We start from the raw sequence: 21,219 nt of genomic DNA on the forward strand, positions 1-21,219 counted from the left end.
TATACTGGGCATTCTACAGTGTGATATTCCACAGCACAACACAGGGAAAGGTAATTTTGTTTTTCTCCTGTTTCCCTCTCATCGACCTCTACTGGTTGTCTAACCAGACTCCAGCATGGACACTGCATGCTAACGAGACAATATTTGGTCCAATCCCAGGCCCTTCTTTCTGAATAGTTAATCTGGCACTTTACCAGCACCTGCAGCCTTGGTTTTTTTCTGATGATTAAATAAAAGGCCAAGGCTCTTAACAACTGTCAACAAGCTCTTCGGTGTGGTTTGGCTCCATGTCATATTAACCCACTAGGAAGTTTGGAACAATCTGATGAGAGGAGCACACCCGGCCCCTTTTCAGCCCTCCCCCAAACTGTAGCACCAACAGCAGGGATTCAGCTGAGTCTTTCCGGAAAGATGGAGGAGGATAGGATGTCCTGACAATTCCAACCCCACACACCCACTTGCAGCATCACCTGGGTACTCTGGCTTTCCTGAGTCCCTTCCAACCATCCAAGGGCCCTGTTTTTGCTTGCTTTCTGGCAATTCTCATGTCTGCCTCCTCTCCATCCACCAGTCTTCTATTTCTCCTGAAAGTGATCACTGTCGACTTAAGTTCCCCAAACTATGTGACTCAAGCCCTAAATTCAAAATAAAAGAAGGTCATCTTCCTATTGAGATGTGTAAAAAAAAACCCTAAAAATAACAGGTTTTTCTTAATTCAAGTTTGAAAATGCCCAGCAGAAGCCCCACCTTTTAAATAAGCTTTGAGATTTCTTTGAAGATGACAGAGAGGTGGAAGAGAAGAGGATCGGGTAGCAACTGGGTTTTGTGAAGCCCTGCTGGCACTGCAGAGCTTCCTCAATTCACGAGGGGCATCAAAGGCACTGAGATGGCAGAGATCGTTGTGGCAGGAGCAACTGGAAAATGTCCTGGGACTGAAACACAGATAGATTAACATCACCCCAGTGGACACTAATGACTTGCACTTTGAAATGCCAGAGGCTCATACTGCCAGTTAAGACAAGGGAAAAACACATTTCTGGTCTCCAAAGACCTTAGATCTTTCCAAACTCTGCAGGCAAATGCAGCCGTCATGAATTTCTGCAGCTGGGCAGCCCCATCGTGCCGCTAGGGGAATCATTGCCAGAGTTGCTATGGGCAGGGTAGTCAGCAAAGCTGAATAAAACAATCACTGAAAACCTCTCAGAGGTGAAGTTTAGTAATGATTCAATTTATAATTCAATGCAATCAAGCCCGCAGCATTTCCAAATACCACGCTTATTTTAGTGGTCCCAGGTAAAACATGATTTCCTCTGAAGGTTCAGAGGCTTGACAAAAGGGTTTCCAAACAAGTTTTATGATTTACCATCGGCAGATAATTAGAATGTCTTTTCAATCACTGGCATCTGGATAAAGTAATTTTGTCCCAGCATGGGCATTTCTAGGAAGCAAACAAAAGTCAAAAACGAAAGAGCTTGCTGGAAGCTTTCTTAAAAAGAAAATCTTTCAAGAACTGCTCTCAGCTGCAGGAAGGGAACGTTCCCACACCAATGTGATTAACAAAATAAATGGGGGCTTTGAACAGTGTGGATCAACAAAAGAATATCTGGTGTGACTCAAGGAAGGAAATTTCTGGTTAAACATCTAAAACTGCAAATGGGTAGGGACCAATAAAATGAAATGTCAGTCTCATGAATTCAGTCCTAAGTGAGTCTAAAATTCACAGGTTTCTAAAGTTAATTTAGCATTTCCAAATCTGGCAACAAATAACTTTCTGATGCCCTATACTAGGTGCCACAAGCAAGGGGAGATGAAAAACTAGACCTGAGATCTAAATTTCTCATCCATTTGAGAAGGCCAGACTAACAGAATGAAAGGGGCATGATTAAATGCCAAATTGTGCGATACTGATTTTAAGTTGAATATAAGTTCAGAAATGAGAGAAATCAGTGTTGGCTGGGGTGGAACAGTTCCTGAGGGGCAGAGTAGCAAAAGACCCCAAAGGAACCCAGACATAGTCTTCTTCTGCCTGCCTGCCATTGTCGCCACTGCTGCTGTGTCTCTGCATTGTGATTATTGTTTTAAAACAGTGCAGGCTGTTGGTGGGAATGCAGACAAGTACAGCCACTATGGAGAACAGTGTGGAGACTCCTTAAAAAACTGGAAATAGAACTGCCATATGACCCAGCAATCCCACTTCTGGGCATACACACCGAGGAAACCAGATCTGAAAGAGACACGTGCACCCCAATGTTCATCGCAGCACTGTTTATAATAGCCAGGACATGGAAGCAACCTAGATGCCCATCAGTAGATGAATGGATAAGGAAGCTGTGGTACGTATACACCATGGAATATTACTCAGCCATTAAAAAGAATTCATTTGAATCAGTTCTAATGAGATGGATAAAACTGGAGCCCATTATACAGAGTGAAGTAAGCCAGAAAGATAAACACTAATACAGTATACTAACGCATATATATGGAATTTAGAAAGATGGTAACGATAACCCTATATGCAAGACAGAAAAAGAGACACAGATGTATAGAACAGACTTTTGGACTCTATGGAAGAAGGTGAGGGTGGGATGATCTGAGAGAATAGCATTGAAACATGTATATTATCAAGTGTGAAACAGATCGCCAGTCCAAGTTGGATGCATGAGACAAGTGCTCAGGGCTGGTGCACTGGGATGACCCAGAGGGATGGGATGAGGAGGGAGGTGGAAGGGGGGTTCAGGATGGGGAACACATGTAAACCCAAGGATGATTCATGTCAATGTATGGCAAAAACCGCTACAATATTGTAAAGTAATTAGCCTCCAACTAATAAAAAATAAAGGAAAAAGAAAAAAGAAAAAAAAACCACTAAAGATTTTGTACCATGGGGGGGAAAAAAAAACAGTGTAGGGTAGTGGTTAGATACACACTGGCTTTGGAACCCAGTTGCCTGAATTTCAAATTGGACTCAACCACTTACTATTAATAGCTCTGTGAGTGAGTGACAGATAGTCACTCAGTCGTGAGATAGTCACTCAGTCATGTCCGACTCTTTGCAACCTCATGGACTGTAGCCTGTCAGGCTCCTCTGTCCATGGGATTCTCCAGGCAAGAATACTGGAGTGGGTGGCCATTTCCTTCTCTAAACAGCTGTGTGATCTTGGGCAAATTATCTTTTCTATGCCTCAGTTTCTCATTTATAAAATGGAGTTACTAATAGATCCCATATTACAGAACCATTAAGAATGCCGAATGAGTTAAAGTATGTATTTCACACAATGAATTTAAAATTTGTTAGCATCAGAATTACCTGGGGAGTTTATGTAAAATATGGAGTCTGTAGAAGTTAAAGAAACTAAGCTCCCTAGTGCAGTTAACTATATTTGGGGAGATGGTGGGAGAAGTGTAGTATGGAGATTTCTCTTCTTTGAGTGTCTTATGTACAAGCCACTTGATCAGCAGACCATTTCACCTTTGTTCTAGGGTGTTTCTCATCAACCTCTTACAGTTTTGCTGTGGAATAATTTTGGTGTGTTAGTTTCGATTTGGATTATATCCGATTTTTTTTTTAATTCATTTTTTGACTTCTTCCTTCTTGTTGGAACTTTGGAGTATAGCTTGGTTATGTTTTAATCTCAGGGCATTATCTTTAATTTCAGCGCATTATCTTTTTTTAAATGTAATGAAATTATAATCAACAAAATGAAAAATGAGAACACAGAGAATGAATTAAAACATTAAAAATAATTTAAAAAGTCAACTTATTGATGCTTAGAGGAAGCGTGCTATTAAAGAATTAAACCTAAAACTATGGGGGATAATGATCCCATCCAAACTCAGTATGTATTAAGTGGGCCTTTTTCCAGTGCAACAGCAAAAACCTCTTTGAAACCAGCTTAAGGACAAAGGTGATTTACTGGCTCATGTACCCGGGAAATACAGGGATAAATGTGGCTTCAAGCACAACTGGATACAGAAACACCAGTGAGGTCTTCAGATTTCTCTCCAGACCTTGGCTCTGCTTCTCCATGTTGTTCTCATTCTCTCCCACACACAGGTGGCTTTGTGGGGTGGGGAGAATGACCACCAGCAATTACTGCTTCCCACTTTCATGGCTGATAACTCTAGGATAAGATGTCTTTCCTACCATTTGCACTTAGTAAATTCAATGAATTATGCCACCTGCCTTAGTTTGGGTCCCTGTTGCTATAGCCCAAAGGATGGGATTCTCTCATATTCTAGGCCTGGCTCATGTGCAGATCCATTTACCACTAGCGGGGGTGATATTGGAAATCAGAAGTTTGAATGTAGGGGAAACACTGTGAAACAACAACAACAAAAAATGCTGACAATCACTTCCTTCTAAACAAGCAGTGATACGCAAGTATCTTTCTTCCCACATATAATTTTTAAAAGTACTTTAATTTAATTTAACATCATTCAACTGTTCCACACTCAACTGAAAACACACCACTCACTCTCTAGTGGGAGACAACCCCAGGACACACATTATTTCTACATCTTGCTTGCTGTACCACATTCCCAGGTGATCTGCATTCTTCCTGGTCAGGCCTGGAAAGCAAAATGGGTAGCCAAGAACAACCACCATATCAATTTCTTTGCACCTTAATGCAATGAAGCATCCATAAATTCTCTACTAAGCACAAGTTAACTCTAGTAGTTTCCCTCTCCAAATTAAGCTGAAGTTATTAGAAGGTTGGTTGCATAGAAGTGTCCAACTTGCAAAAGAAATTATTTTCCAACCTTTAGACACATGCTAAAACAAAATTTCTCAGTACCTCTTGGTCTTAGAAATTAAATATATTTTCTAGTTCCTTAAAAACAAACAAAAACAGTTATACAGGAAATTTAAGAGACCCATGTTACATTTTAGGAATTAACAATGACAGTTAATAAAGACTTCCTAAAGTTCATGTTCAGCTAATACAAGGATGACAACTGTTTTCTGTCTTGAAGGGACTCAGTTGTAGAGTACATTGAAATGACAATTATGTTTGACCACTATGCTATATTGATTTATCCAGACACTATCCGCCCTATGGGAAACACATAAACTTTCAGCCATCACACATGGTAACACTGGGAAAATATCAGCAATAACCCCTTGTTGCCAGTGGTGGTTACTTTCTTACGGTAAATGACCCTACATCTGTCTTCCTGGTTTATGTGCTTATGAAAGAACTATTGTTTGACAGAACTGTTGCTGAAGGGTGTAACAATGACAAATTGGACCTCCACTTATAATGAGAATCTCAGGCTGTGTGCAAATAAAGGTCTGAGCAGAATATTTTTTGAATAATTGGGAATTACATAAATGAATAAATTTGGATATGAAGAATGTAGTCACAGATGGATTTAGCCCTTGATTCATCAGACAAGTTGCCTTAAGAGAAAATACAATAACTAAACATTAAATCTGCTGCTTAAAATATGTCAAGGCTTTTAACCAAAACAGTCTTTTAAACTCAAGGCAATCACTTGTTTCTTTGCTCAGGCTAGTTTGGATGTATTTGTGTGAAAATTGAAGGAGTCTCCAAAAAGGCCAACAAACAATTATGAATGATCAGTTCCATTTTTTGATTCTTTGTGATTCCTCATAAATTATATGAGGCCAAGAAAAGGTTAATTTGACCTAAGTGAAAGGAGATTAATGTCCACTGCCTTGTAAATTTTCCATTCAAGGAATTGAGTACCATACTTTCAGCTCAGAATTTTGAAGATACTTTTTTTTTTTAAAACTTTGGACTTAAATGAAAATCTTTGTCTTAGATTGTATCGGTGACAATCTCAGATATTTCATATTTTATGTAAAATGACTTAACAACAACAGGTAGTTTTGATGTTGGAGCAACTATTTTTTGGAGAAGTCAATCAACTGTTGTTCCTGTGAACAGATCTCCAGCTCAAGAGGTACAGCCTGATACATTTGTCTGTCTCCTGATGTTTACCTTGCATTTATATTGACATGATTGAGTACAGTGTTTTTCAAACTCCAATTCATGATACAGGTGAATAATGAAATCAAAATATAACCAGAATTTAAGATCTTTTTCTTTTTGAACACAATACCATCTACAAAGTAGAGAGAATAGTAAAATGAACTCTCATACACCCATCACCCAGATTTAACAATAGCAAGATGTTCACACCTGCTTCTTATGTCCTGTTGTTTCAACTTTTACTCCTTGGGAGGTATTTTCGAGAAAATTCCAAACAGAATGTTAGTTTACTTCTACATACGCCAGCATGTGGCTTCCCAGGTGGTGCTAGTGGTAAAGAAGCTGCCTGCCAGTGTAGGAGACGAAAGAGACATGGGTTCAATCCCTGGGTTGGGAAGATCCCCTGGAGGAGGGCATGGCAACCCACTCCAGTATCCTTGCCTGGAGAGTCCTGTGGATAGAGGAGCCTGTGGGCTACAGTACATGGGGTGGCAAAGAGTCAGACACGACTGAAGCGACTTACCATGCACGCACGCCATGCCAGCATGTTATCTTTAAAAAATATATAAATATTTTCTTACATAAAAAGAGTCCATTACTACACTAAAAAAGCAACAATTCTTGAATTACACACTCTACCTCAAGTGTCTGAAAAATGTCTTCTTATAGCTAGTTTGAATTAGGATCAATCGGCTTAAAAAGATAAAATAGAGGGATTCCCTGGTGGTCCAGTGATTGACTTTGCCTTCCAATGCAGGAGGGGTGGGTTGATCCCTCCTCGAGGAGCTAAGATTCCATATGCCTCATGGCCAAAAAACCAAACCATAAAACAGAAGCAACACAGAAACAGATTCAATAAAGACTTTAAATGTTTTTTGATGGCCCACATCAAAAAACAACAAAATTTTAAAAATGAAACACAAAAAAATAGATTAGTAGATATCTAACAGCATCACATGTAGCAAGGTTAGTTAATATTTTATGAAATTTTTTGGTCATGTATGTATTCGGGTCATTTACAAAATGAATTTTCATATCATTGGTCATAGCCACAGAAGCATAAAGACTGTTGGTTTAGTGATCCTCTCCTTTATTCAGCAGGCTCTGGGCAGACCTCTGTGTCCAAAAACCTTCTCTGCAGTTTAAGGAGGGATGTATGTACAGAAAGGAGAGCTCTTTATTTTTGCTGTTTCCCCTGCCTAGAAGTCCTCTTGCTACCATGTCTTGTACTTCACATCCTCCCCAAGCTCCAAGGGCTGAAATGTCATTCCCACTATGAATCCTTCTTCTGTTCTCCTGCCTGGCTGGCATTTGGCTTGCTTCTTCTTCATTCTACTCACCACACTGCCTAATGTGGTGGTTATCTATATACAGTATGTGTTTTATCATCTCCTATAAATTAAGCTCATCAAGTGTAGGACACATAATTTCTTTGCCCTGAGATGTAAATTGCCCGGTGATCTGCTTACACTAAGCATTTAACAACTGAATAAACTGAGATAGGAATTTGGGACAATGGCTATAGAGTATTAGGCAGTAAAGATATTGGTGTCAAAAACTGGACCCCAAGGAGAGACTGGAGAAGAACCCAAATTCATGAGGTTTAGACTTGATTATGAAAAGCAACAATAATTTTTCACAGTTTTCTATGCAAGTTCTAATATTCCCAAAAAATCCTGGGAGGAAAGGGTAGATATCATGTTTTACACTATTTTTTTTTCTTTTCCACACACAAAAAACAAACAGTTAAGTAATTTTTCAAACTGTTAAGATTCTGTTCCGAGGCAATTCTATTAACTGGGGATGGGGACCCATAACTTTCTTTTTTCCTTAAATTTTATTTTTAATTAGAGGATAATTACAATACTGCGATGACTTCTGCCATACATCAACATGAACCGGCTGGTCATAGGTATACATATGTGCCCCCCCTTTGGGACCTCCCTCCCATCTCCCACGGCATCCCACCCCTCTAGGTTATCACAAAGCACTGGAGGCTTTGGGTCTGCTGCGTCATACGGCAAATTTCCACTGGCCGTCTATTTTCTATATGGTAATGTATATGTTTCAATGCTACTCTCTCAAATCATCTCCTCCTCTAACAGTCCAATGCATTTCATAGTTCAGAATAAGCTAAGGGAGAAAACAAGGATGATTCACCTGGATTTCTCTTCCACAGCTTCTAGAGACTAAAGAAATCTGAGAACAACTTGGGAAGTCTGAACTGGTAAACAAGGAAAAATCACTCATTCTCACTTACACACACAACATGTGTGCACATATCTTAGATGCATCAACAACTATTCATGCTTCAGATCTCCACTTAAAGATCCTTTTTAAAGGAAACTTTTAAAACTCCTAAATGAGGCATATTCTCTCAAAGAAACAAGTCTCTTTCTTCAGAACCCGTTTAAGTGTGTAACTCCTTGAGTGTGATTATTTGATTACTACCTGTCTTGCCTCTTAGAATGTAACCTCCATAACTGTAGGGACCATGCCTGCTTTGGCCCATCCTATATATTCTAGCACTTAACTTGCTGCCTCACAGAACTTAGGTATTTATTGAACAGTGGATACATTGATGATTGAATAAGTGAATGCCTAGACAAATTTCATCAGTATTGCCTCACACTTCAAGAGGACCACCCACACAAGAATAGAGAGAATGCTGGTTGGGGACTCAGGGTTTTAGAGCTAAAAGCAAGTAGAAGAGAATATCCATTCATTTTCACCACTACGTCTACCAGCCTCCCTGATTCTGCAGTCATATGCCTTGTCTTTCCTTCTGTGACAATGGCTGGAGTGTCTGGACTGTCTGGATTCTTACCTAAAGTCGATCCCTTCACTTTTGTATTGGATTCCATCCCATCTTATATATTCAATGTACTCTTTCTCCCTCTCATACATTATCAATTTTTCACACCTTACTGGAGCACTGTCAGGTAGAATTTTCTATGATGATGAAAGTGATAGCTAATATGTGACTATTGAGTACTTGAATGTGGTTAATTACTATGAAACTTAATTTTTAAATTTTTAATTTAAAATCTTTAAATTCTTAATTTAAAATTTAATTTAAATCTTCACTTCCTCATCCTTCATGTATCCTTAAACTCACTTCATTCAATCATTTGACTCAACATTTTACAAAAACAGCTCTTCTAAACATTACTATGGACCTCTGAATTGAGAAATCCTATGGTCAATGATGAGTGCTCATTTTACCAGAACAGCCACATTTTACATGGCTGAAAATTCCCATGGTTGGAAGACCTCTCTCTGTTATTTGTAAACTCATCACTCAGTTCTTGTATTTCTCTCTATTCTCTCTCAGTCTTCTGTGCTGGATTTTCATCTTTGCATTCTCTAAATACTGAAATGTCACAAGTCTCAGACCTTTGACTGCATCTTTCATCTATCCATATTTTCTTCCTAGGTGCTTTCATCTATTTCTATTGCTTTAAATATTAGATACAGACTTTAGACTCCAAGTGTATCTCTAGTTCTGAACTCCAGACTTGTATGTCAAACAGTCAAACCCCTACTCAAACTTGACATTTAGATGTCTAACAGGCACCTCAAGATTACTTTTGATTTTAGTATTAAAAAAATTAATTTTATTGGAGAATAATTTCTTTACAATATTGTGACGGTTTTGCCATACATCAACATGAATTGGCCACAGGCATACACATGTGTTCCCCCCCCATCCTGAACCCCCCTCCCATCTCCCTCCCCACCCTATCCCTCTGGGTTGTCCCAGAGGATGGCTTTGGGTACCCTGCTTCATGCATCAAACTTGCACTGGTCACCTGTTTTACATATGGTAATGTACATGTTTCAGTGTTGTTCTCTCAAATCATCCCACCCTCGCCTTCTCCCGCTGAGTTCAAAAGTCTGTTCTTTCCATATGTGTCTCCTTTGCGGCCCTGCACGTAGGATCGTTGGTACCGTCTTTCCAAATTCCATATATACGTGTTAATATACAGTATTTGTCTTTCTCTTTCTGACTTACTTCAACTCTGATTTCAGCTTTTAAATCTGCTTTTCCCTCAGTCCTCTCCTTCTTAATCAGTGTCATCTCCATCTTTCTAATTACTCAGGCCAAAAATATTGGGGTCATTTTTGACTTACATCACAGTCAATCCATCAGTAAACCCTCTTGGTTTCATTATTTAAATAAAGTGAGAATTTGACTCTTATTATCTCACCTGCCAACCCCCTAGTCCAAGCCACTACTATCTCTACTCTGTATTATTCCAAGAGCCTCCTCACTGGCCTCCCTACTTTCATTTATCCTTATTCCCTTAAAATCACCTTGTCAAATGGCAATGTGTGTGATCCTTTAAAAATGCAAATGGATTCATATCACAACAACATACTAAACTTTCCAATGGTTTCCCACCTCATTCTGAATAAAAACCAAAGTCCTTATAGCCACTTACAACAGTCTGCATGATCAGGGCCCCAGCTTGCCTCTCAGATCCTCAAGCCCACCATCCCCTCCATTACCTCTTCGCTCTTTCTTCTCACCATCCTAACTGTTCTCTGAGGGGGTTAAGCATACCACCCTCAATTCCTTTACCCATATTTATTTCACATCACAGTTTTCCTCTGTCTTCCAAAATTAAACTTTGGAGTGAATCAAATCAAAAGTCCAAACATGGTCTCTTTTGTTCTCTGCTATATCCATATCTCAAATAGTGCCTGGCACTGAACATGTGTTCAAAGAGTGAGTAAATAAATCATATGCTAATGCCTAGTAGTATCAGTTCAGTTCAGTAGCTCAGTCGTGTCTGACTCTTTGCGACCCCATGGACTGCAGCATGCCAGGTCTCCCGGTCCATCACCAACTCCTGGAGTTTACCCAAACTCATGTCCATTAAGTTGGTGATGCCATCCAACCATCTCATCCTCTGTTGGCCCCTTCTCCTCCTGCCCTCGATCTTTTCCAGCACGAGGGTCTTTTCAAATGTGTCAGCTCTTTGCATCAGGTGGCCAAAGTATTGGAGTTTCAGCTTCAACATCAGTCCTATCAATGAACACCCAGGACTGATCTCTTCTAGGATGGACTGATTAGATCTCCTAGCAGTCCAAGGGACTCTCAAGAGCCTTCTCCAACACCACAGTTCAAAAGCATCAATTCTTTGGCACTCAGCTTTCTTTACAGTCCAACTCTCACATCCATACATGACTACTGGAAAAGCCACAGCCTTGACTAGATGGACCTTTGTTGGCAAAGTAATGTCTCTGCTTTTTAATATGCTGTCTAGGTTGGTCATAACTTTCCTTCCAAGGAGTAAGTGTCTTTTAATTTCATGGCTGCAGTCACCATCTGCAGTGATTTTGGAGCCCCAAAAAATTAAGTCAGCCACTGTTTCCCCATCTATTTGCCATGAAGTGATGGGACCGGATGCCATGATCTTAGTTTTCTGAATGCTGAGCTTTAAGCCAACTTTTTCACTTTCCTCTTTCACTTTCATCAGGAGGCTGTTTAGTTTTTACTCACTTTTTGCCAGAACGGTGGTGTCCTCTGCATATCTGAGGTTATTGATATTTCTCCCAGCAATCTTGATTCCAGCTTGTGCTTCTTCCAGCCCAGCGTTTCTCATGATGTACTCTGCATATAAGTTAAATAAGCAAGGTGACAATATACAGCCTTGATGCACTCTTTTTCCTATTTGGAACCAGTCTGTTGTTCCATATCCAGTTCTAACTGTTGCTTCCTGACCTGCGTACAGATTTCTCAAGAAGCAGGTCAGGTGGTCTGGTATTCCCATTTCTTTCAAAATTTTCCACAGTTTATTGTGGTCCACACAGTCAAAGGCTTTGGCATAGTCAATAAAGCAGAAAGAGATGTTTTTCTGGAGCCCTCTTACTTTTTCCATGATCCAGCGGATTTTGGCAATTTGATCTCTGGTTCCTCTGCCTTTTCTAAAACCGGCTTGAACATTTGGAAGTTCACAGTTCACATATTGCTGAAGCCTGGCTTGGGAGAATTTTGAGTATTACTTTGCTAGCGTGTGATATGAGTGCAATTGTGTGGTAATTTGAGCATTCTTTGGCATTGCCTTTCTTTGGGATTGGAATGAAAACTGACCTTGTTCTATCCCATGGCCACTGCTGAGTTTTCCAAATTTGTTGGTATACGGAGTGCAGCACTCCCACAGCATCATCTTTTAGGATCTGAAATAGCTCAACTGGTATTCCATCACCTCCACTAGCTTTGTTCCTAGTGATGCTTCCTAAGGCCCACTTGACTTCACATTTCAGGATGTAGTATAACCTGGAGTAAATCATTTAACTTTTTCTGTTTTGGCTCTTTTTGTTCTCACCTCTCAAAGGAGAAATGAGCTAGAAAACCTCCAAACACATTTATTCAGTGATTAATGCTTCACACTGGGTAGGCGCTTCCACTACTGAAAAAGGTCACATAGTTCCGTCTTTCAAGGAGCTCCCGCGCTGATGGGAAATGACCCTGGAGGGCTTCCGGAGAAAATTTCTGAGGTTTCGGTTGGGGATGCTTAGAATGCAGCTAGGTGAAGAGGGCGTTGAGAGCTGGTTACACTTGAAGCTAGTTCTTGGCTTCCCAAATACTATTTCCCCAACAGATACTGAAAAGAGCAAAATTTGCTGAGAAAGTTATTCCGAACTGTGTTGGAAAATACATGACTATCACCTAAGTGTTTTCGCAAACTGAGATGGCAGGATAGCATAGTACTGTTTTAAAAAAGTTGCGTGGAAACCTTTGGGTAACTTAGAAACTTGTAACCAAAATTTACATTATACAATACGCAAAATATCTTTCAGTTGATTTCTGTGCGCAGGGTACCCTTCAAGGTCCTAAGGCTGGGGGACTCTTCTATCCCTAGATTTGGCCCAGGACTCTTTTTTTTTTTTTCCTTCCAAGACTCAGTTATACTGTGACCTTACCTCCGATGCTAGTGCATTTACTGAAGGAAGGGGCGGGGTGGGTGTTGGGGAATATAATGCGTTCACTTTCAGCACAGTGCAAAGGTCCTTAACGTTTTCCTGTCCCACACTTTGGGAGTATAGAACGTTCCTTTCGTAGGCGCGGCAACTTGTGCTTGGAGCCGTAACAGATGGCCGCAAAGTCCGCAGCGTGCGGAGAATTGTCCCACACTCCTGGATCTTCATAATCGGCCCTTCTGGAGAATTCCCGGGGTTTCTGGCTAGTTGGCCCAGCCGCAAGCCCTTGCGCTAACCTGGGCGGAGTCGACCTTTTCTGACTCTACCAACTGAAAAGTGTAGGGGTGGAAGGACTGAACACGCCGACATGAAGGAAAGAAGACCGAAAGATACGCCCATAAAATTATAAAATCAAGCTATTTTATTATGTAAATATCTCATGAGGACTCGTATGTCCTGGGAGAAGCACGGGTTTCCATCTCCTGTTTATAACAACAGATGACTCCCCCTACGTCTAGCGCGCCCAGTCGTTGGTCTCTTCCGCGCCGGGCAACCTAGCGGTCACGTGCCCCTCCTGTCCTTCTCGCTCAGCGTGCATCCTGCTTTGGGGACGACCGAGCCATGGCAGCTTTGCTGAGACCGGCCCGCTGGTTCCTCCGGGCCGCAGCGGCCCCGTACCTCCCGCTCTCCCTGCGCCTCTTCGCGGGCGGCCCGGGCCGGCCGCACGCCGCTCTCTGTCTGCGTGCCGCTGGAGCCTGGCCTGTTGCCGGGTGAGTCCCCGGCCGCTTCCCCCAGCCTGCCTGCATGCAGCTCGGCCCCGGGGTCATGGACCGGGGCGAGGGCCGGGTCGTGCTTGTACTCTCTCCACACTTTTGTCCCCGGGCCTCCTACCACACTCCCCAGCCCAGAGGGGCGGGGTTTGGGTGGCGGGCTTGGTCGCCTTCAGAAGGTCACGGGCATGGCATGCTTCCGGCATGGATCCTAACCTTCGCCGCCTCGGACTCGGTCCGTTTGCTCTCGGGCTACGGACAGCCTAGGAAGCTGAGGAGGGCTTTGAAGGCTGCTGCCGGGGGTCAGGTTCAGTTCAGCCGTGTCCGACTCTTTGTGACCCCATGAACCGCAGGACGCTAGGCCTCCTTGTCCATCACCAGCTCCCGGAGTCCATCCAAACCCATGTCCATCGAGTCGGTGATGCCATCCAACCATCTCATCCTCTGTCGTCCCCTTCTTCTCTTGCCCTCAATCTTTCCCAGCATCAAGGGGTCAGGTGTTACCACTTAATTATTGATTAGGTTGGTTGCTGTCGCACGTGCAAGCCGTATTGATGTTCGCTCAGTAACCAGCTAGGATTTAGGTTACGAGAGCTTTGTTTTTGGGAGGGAGGCTAGGTTGGGAATTCTGGATGAGCTAGGGATAGCTTAAAGGTGGAGGTTTAATTATGACCCCTTAGGGGTTTTGCCTGCGTTTTGACTGGTGTTTACCTCAGTGTCTACGAGGATGTGAGGTGGGTTGGGAGTTTTCACGGTAGGCTCCGTGTTAGTGAATGAATGAGCGGACACGTTCTAGACACTCTGTGGAACTGGGAGTGCAAAGGCAAGTAGAGTTCTCAGTGGATGTCAAATTTGTGCATAAATACCCTCATGGATTGAAGGTTAGTTTGGTGTAGACTTTGCCAAGGAGAGGATATGGAAGCTTGATGGAAGTGTTCATATAAGTACTATTCTAATCACCTCAGAAGGGTAGATGGGCACTGAGGTGTTCTAATTGAAGCAAAACTGAATTTGAAAGACTAGTGTTCATATAAATAAAGGTACTTTGGGAGACAGCATACGAACTAAGAGCTAAGGATCTGGAATAGGCTAGGGCTGGACTGCAGGCTCCTCTGTTTATTTGTATTATGCCACTGGACAAGTTAACATTTACAGGCCTCAGTTGCCTGTGATTGCATGGATCTTTGTTAATCAGGTTGGAAACCAAGTTTATGTGTAGAATTGTATGGAGGAAATGCTCTACGATTTCTTACACATCTTTGAAATATAGTCCACTTCTAACTTGGAGCCTACCTGGATCTTCTCATTAGGCCTGAACAGTTAACCTTTAAAAGTTGCGCCTGCATTCGCAGAATTGCATCTCTTGGCTTTCAACGAGGTACTTTTGGGAAAGTTATGACCATTATTTACATTTTTCTAGTCCTTAACATCCTCTTGAGACCAGAGGATTGTGGATGTTACAGTTCACCTTGACTGTTGTAGTTGAGGAAAACAATACAGAGAACACAATCAGGTAGCAAGGGTGTTGGTCTGGGCCTTTGTCAGACCTGGGTTCCATTTCCTTGCTGCATTACCTTACCTTTAAAAAAAAAAAATCCAGAATCCAGACCCCGTCAGTGTAAGTGGGAGATCAACCACTGAACCATTAGGGAATTCCTTTACCAACCTTTTTTGATCCTCAGTTCATTGTTTGTAGAGGTAACAAGGCCTTTCCCCCCTTCTTTGTAAAACTTATTTCTTGCCATTCAGGACTCAACTTTAAGAGAAGACTCAACACTCAATCTGAAAAATGACGCTAGTTTAGTTTATCACAGCGCGTCTCACTTGTCTGATCTCATCTGCTTGCTGTTTATTTCCTTAGTAGGAAGTGAGTTGCATAAGAGCAGAACTCGGTCTTGTTCACCGCTTTGTGCTCAGCTCATAGCAAGCCAATAAAGAAGTGTTCTTGTTCTCTTGGACTTAGAATTCTTCTATACAGTTTCCTACCCACAGCCTGTAAGCATGCCCACCTTTTTTCCTACCTGAAAAACAAAACCTTTGCCGAAACTAGAATTAACCTCGCGTGCTTCCCAACTTCTCCTTCCTTTCTGTACTCCTGTCTCTTTCATTTGCTAACTTTGAATTCACTCTTGGACTCACTGTAGTCGCACCACTAGGAAAAGCTATCATTGCTTTATTTAACTTTATTATGTGTTTTTAAATTTTAGAATTTATGTGCCTTGAGGAACAGTTGCCAAATATAGGGTAGGGGGAGGCAGTAAATTAAATATTACCCTTAATTCTATCACCCACAAAGAGCCATTGAGATATGTGGGTGTATATATCTTTTGAAATTAGATATATGTGAGATGTAAGGTTATTTCATCTAATTTTTCAAAGGGACTTCTTAATAACCAAATCCTCTCTAAGGCCTCAACCTCTGGCATTAGTCTCCCATTTTCCCCTTAATGAACCCCCCCTTTTTTTTCCGATAAAACTTGATGACACCTCTCTCTCTTGATCTTTTTTTCTCTTTAAATTTTTTTTCACTTGCTTTGCTGCATCCTTTTTCCTCTGTTCATCTCTTAAATGCTGATGGCTTGTGGGCGGTGTGGGGGACTTTGGGGGATGGCGGGATTTGTCCTTAGTCCTTTGGTTTTCTCATTTTTTTTTTCATTCCCTTGGGTGACTTCTACTTTCAGGGCATCAGGCCAGACTTCCCTATCTGATGATGGTAACAATTCCTCTCCTGGGTATGGACTGCTACTAGGTACCTCTACCGGTTGAACTATAGGTACTTCAAACCCATACATCTCAAACTGGATTCATCACTTTACTGTACACCAGAAACTAATACACTCTTGTAAGTCAACTATACTTCAATTTAGAAAATTAAAAAAAAAAAAAATCTAACTGGATTCATCTTTCCTATTGTATCTGTTTCTCTTGTGTTTCCTGTTTTAGTGAACTTTGCTATTTCTATCAGTTTTCTAGAAGATGTTTCATTTACATTTCCTTGACACCTCCGTGTCCCCACCTCACCCCTGTGTATTGATTGCAGAAATGATGATGATCTGTTAGATCTGCTTCATTTGGAATAATTCCCTGCTTTCTGCCCACATTATTCTGTAGTACCCCTGATAACTGGGTCATGTCATCGTCCTGCTTAGAATAGGACCTGGTGATGGCTCCCAGGCTCCAGGGTGAGGTGCTTCGTGATCTGGAGATGCCTGTGGAGCTGCCCTTCTTGTGAGTTCATTCCCGTGGCCTCCGGACTCTGCTTCAGAGTCCTTGACAGCAGGGCTTCGGAAACTGTAATGAGCGCCGGAATTCTCTGGGGGTCTTGTGAAAATGTGGATTTGGGTTTTGTAGGTATAGATAGGCAAGAGACTGAGATTCCACATTTTTTAACAAGCCCCCGGATGATAAAGGTGCTGCTGGCCTGAGAACCAGCAAGGCTTTGATGGCTATGTGGCACCTCTCCTTGTCTCAGGTGATGATTTCACTCTTGAAATATGTCTCCTCCTTTAAATCTCTGTTGCTGGCTTCTCGCTATTGACCACTCCCTTGTGCGGAATTACTAAAGCATCAGTTAACACTATTTGAGTTTGTACCCACCAGCGTTGCAGACTTCATTGTAAGCTCCTTGAAAGCAGGGGCTGTGTCTTTTTTTTTTTTTGTCTTACTCTTTTTGTTTCCCCGGGTGTCTTTAACTTAGTAGCATATAGTAGATGTCAAATGATTGCTGAGCAAATGAATGAAAATCTTAGACATTGAGGAAGGAATATTTGTGAGAGGCAGAGGAGTTTGAAGGGGTACTCCTATTCATGTAATCCATTGGTTTGCCACAAATTCACCCTGATCTTGATTTCCAGGAATGTCTGAGAAGGACAGATGAGTATTATTGAGTGAAATTATAGAGTTTATTCATCAGTCCGTATGTGCTTATCAGAGGAAGCGTAAGCTTTGAGCTAAATTAGTTTGGGTGGCAGGTCTGGATTGAGCATTGTCTTAAAGGTGAAGAGCACATATTGCCTTATGACAGACTTTTGTGACTTCTAAAATCGAAAGGATAGAAAAGTTTTCCTTGTTTACCTCTCATTGAAAAAAACTTTTTCAGCAAATGTCAAAAGTCTGTCTCCGTCCCTTGGAGTTGTGATTCAGCCTCTACTCCTTTTATCAATTACAGAGGACAATGATAGGCATGTGTGTGGCTTATTATATTGATATATGTGCTGTCCATAAGAGAGGAATATAATAATGTGGCATTTCAGAGACAGGCGAGTCATGTTTGTTTGGCGGTGGGGTATTGCTCGTGTTTAAGAGGACTACTTGGTAATGAGTAGTCAGTGTTAACAGGGGAAGAAATTGGGAGGTTGTACTTTTATCCTACATGTCTCTGTGGTGTGGGATGTAGTGGAAGCTGAGACTGCAAAGGCCAGTCAGTTGATTAGAAAGTTGGTTGAAAGCCATTGGAGGGTTTTGAGAGGTACAGGTCTGGACAGTTTACATAGACTCTGGGAGAGAGAGGGACTGGGAATGGATAGACCAGTGAGGGACAACGTTTATGCTGCAGATCAGGGTTAGTGGGGCCTCAACTAGGTGGTGCAGAACTAAAGAGAAGGTAGATTTCTTTTCTGAGAGAACAGGAGCTTGGCAAGGATGTTAAAGTTAGGAAGAATCGAGTTGGAAATGAGGATAAAGCATAGTACCTTTGGTGTAGATCTTTACCATTGTCAGATTATGTGTGTGTGACTATATCACATATAGTCATCTTCTGTGCATTGTTTTATTACAAATTAGGAAACTGAGGCTTAGGGTGAAGTAATTTTATCTAGGATCTCCACAGCTGGGATTCATCCCCAGATGCTGTGATTCTCAGTTCCCAAATGTTCTGAATATGTTGTGTTTTAGGTACTGAAGGGATTACTTATGGACGTAAAAAGATTTTTTAAGAGAATGCCTAATACATTATAAATTGAGGAATTAAAGGTGATCACAAGTAAGTAAGCACATGATAAGATCTCAGAATGTAAACTCTGGAGGAAATAGGGAGAATAATCTAATCTATCCCATTCTTTTATAGACTCTGCAGAGTATCTTGCTCCACATCACATCATAGGTCCGGCCTGCTTAATTGACTTATCACTTCGTATCAAAGCCGAGACAAAGGAGACCTCCCTCTGGACTGGAGGAGCCAGAGATGGAGGGGACCTCTGGGTAGGTGGATAGGAATGGCATTGGCATTTCAGGCCTGGAGACTGTTATCAAGTGTAGAAGGGCTGCAAATGACTTTTTTATTCTAAAATTCTGTGACTTACCGTAAAACATAAAGCAGTGTTTGGGGGGACAGCTTAACTGGGCAAGACTTTCTGGAGAAATGAGGTCTTGCAAAATTCAGGGAGACTCTCCAGGGAGAAAATAGTGCAGGGAGAAAGTTCATTGTGACAGCTTTACAAAAGATTTTTTAAAAGATCAATCAGATAAATTGAGTTGTTGTTCAGTCACTAAATTGTGTCTGACTCTTTGACCCCATGAACTGCAGCACGCCAGGCTTCCCTGTCCTTCATTATCATCTGGAGTTTGCTCAAACTCATGTCCATTGAGTCAGATGCCATCAAACCCTCCTCCTCTGTTGTTCTCTTCTTCTCCTGCCCTCAATCTTTCCCAGCATCAACGTCTTTTTCCAATAAGTTGACTCCTCACATCAGGTGGTCAAAGTATTGGAGCTTCACTTCAGCATCAGTCCTTCCAGTGACTATTCAGGGATGATTTCCTTTAGGATTGACTGGTTTGATCTCCTTGCTATAACTTAATTTTGTTTTCAGCAAGAATGTTAGAAAAATAAAGAGCTTGATGCAATAGTTATTTCAGAATATTTACTTCAGTAAATAAAGCTGCAGAAATAGGTCTTTGGCTACCTGGTATCCAAAAATATTTTCCTAAAAGAAGTGCAATATTTTGGAAAACATTGCGTTATCTCTGTCTTTTTACATCAATTTCTGTTTGGTAAATACTGTTATCTCTGAGATTTTACAGGCTTAGAGTTGCGATAACTTGGCCAAAGTTACACATCTTATAAATGGCAGAGCCTGAATTCAGGTCAGTCTGCAGGACTCAAGCCCATGCTCTTAAAGCTGGTGTTTCCACTATGCCATGAAGGCTTCTATTTTTGTCTCTAAAATTGATACATAATAGGCAGAGGGTAAATTAAGTCTCTCTGGGGTACTTTTATTAATACCTGAAGTTTTCTCTCTTACCTGGGAGTGAGAATTAACAAACTGTACTGGCTGCCTGGAATATGTAGTGAAATTAGGTGGGGGTATCAGTGGTATGTGCTTCTTTCCCATCTCCACTGCCCACCCTAAATTTCTGTCAGTCGCTCACCTGGGCTCCTGTAACAGCATCCTAAAATGGTATCTGTTTATTCTTACTGCCCTCTGATTTATTCTCCACCCTGCAGCTAGACTGATCTTTTCAAAACAGATGTAGATCATACCACAACCCCTGGGTTCTGATAGAGTTTTGTACTTGGGATGACATCTGAACCTAGAATAAAATCCAGGCTCCTTACTTTCACAATCCTCCATGTCTAATCCAGCCTGCCTCTCCAGTATCATTGCATCTGTTGTTCACTTGCTTGGTCTGCCGACTATTCTTTGCTGAGAATACTCCTCCTCTGCTGTCTGTATGGCTGCTTTTTTCATCCGTAGTTTAGAAGTTTGAGTGTCATCTTCTTGGTACATTTAATCCAGAGTAGAACTGTGCTGTTACTTTTTCATAAAAGTCCCTTGTTTATTTCCTTACTTAGCAGAACTTAACACGAATGGTGAGTTTCTTTCTTTTTTTTTTTTAAGTTTAATTGATTATCAGGTTTATTAATACTTATTTGGCTTCCCTGGTGACTCAGAGGGTAAAGAATCCGTCTGCAATCAGGAGACCAGGGTTCAATCCCTGTCCACACAAAACCTGCACACAAATGTTTACAGTAGCTTTGTTTGTGAAAGTGAAAGTCATGCCCAACTATGGGACTCCATGGACTGTAGCTGGCCAGGGTTCTCTGTCCTTGGGATTTTCCAGGCAAGAATACTGGAGTTGGGTAGCCATTCCCTTCTCGAGGGGATCTTCCTGACCCAGGTCAGGAAGATCAAACCCTGGTCTCCTGCATTGCAGGCAGATTGTTTACTGTCTGAACCAGCAGGGAAGCCCAGTGTCGTGGCCCCATATTGAAAGCAACTTAATATGTCCTTCTGTAGGTGAACTGATAAACAAATGGTGGTATAGCTATACAAGGGAATGTTATTCAGCGCTAAAAAGAAATGAACTATCAAGCCATGAAAACACACAGAGGAACCTTAAGTGTATATTGCTAGGTGAGAGAAGCCAATTTGAAAAAGACTATATACTGTATGACATTTCAGAAAAGGCAAAACAGGACAAATGAAAAGTGGTTGCTTGTTCAGGAGGAGAGGGAGAGAATGAACAGGTTAAACACAGGGCATTTTTAGTGCAGTGAAACTATTTTGTGGTTCTGTAATGCATATCATGTATTTGTCAAAACCCCTAGCATGGATATGTACACA

The 21,219-nt window shown here is 41.5% G+C and overlaps 1 protein-coding gene across 1 annotated transcript in view; it reads left to right on the forward strand.

The window, feature by feature from the left end:
* The first annotated feature begins 13,451 nt into the window (after positions 1–13,451).
* Positions 13,452–21,219, forward strand: part of LRPPRC (leucine rich pentatricopeptide repeat containing) — a 99,517-nt gene continuing 91,749 nt past the window's right edge. The window contains exon 1 of the mRNA XM_043918124.1: positions 13,452–13,657. Coding sequence (XP_043774059.1) covers positions 13,509–13,657 — 149 coding nt within the window. The 5' untranslated portion in view covers positions 13,452–13,508. The remainder of the gene's footprint in view (positions 13,658–21,219) is intronic.

This window comes from Cervus elaphus, chromosome 11 (assembly GCF_910594005.1).
Source record: "Cervus elaphus chromosome 11, mCerEla1.1, whole genome shotgun sequence".
Lineage (NCBI taxonomy): Eukaryota > Metazoa > Chordata > Mammalia > Artiodactyla > Cervidae > Cervus > Cervus elaphus.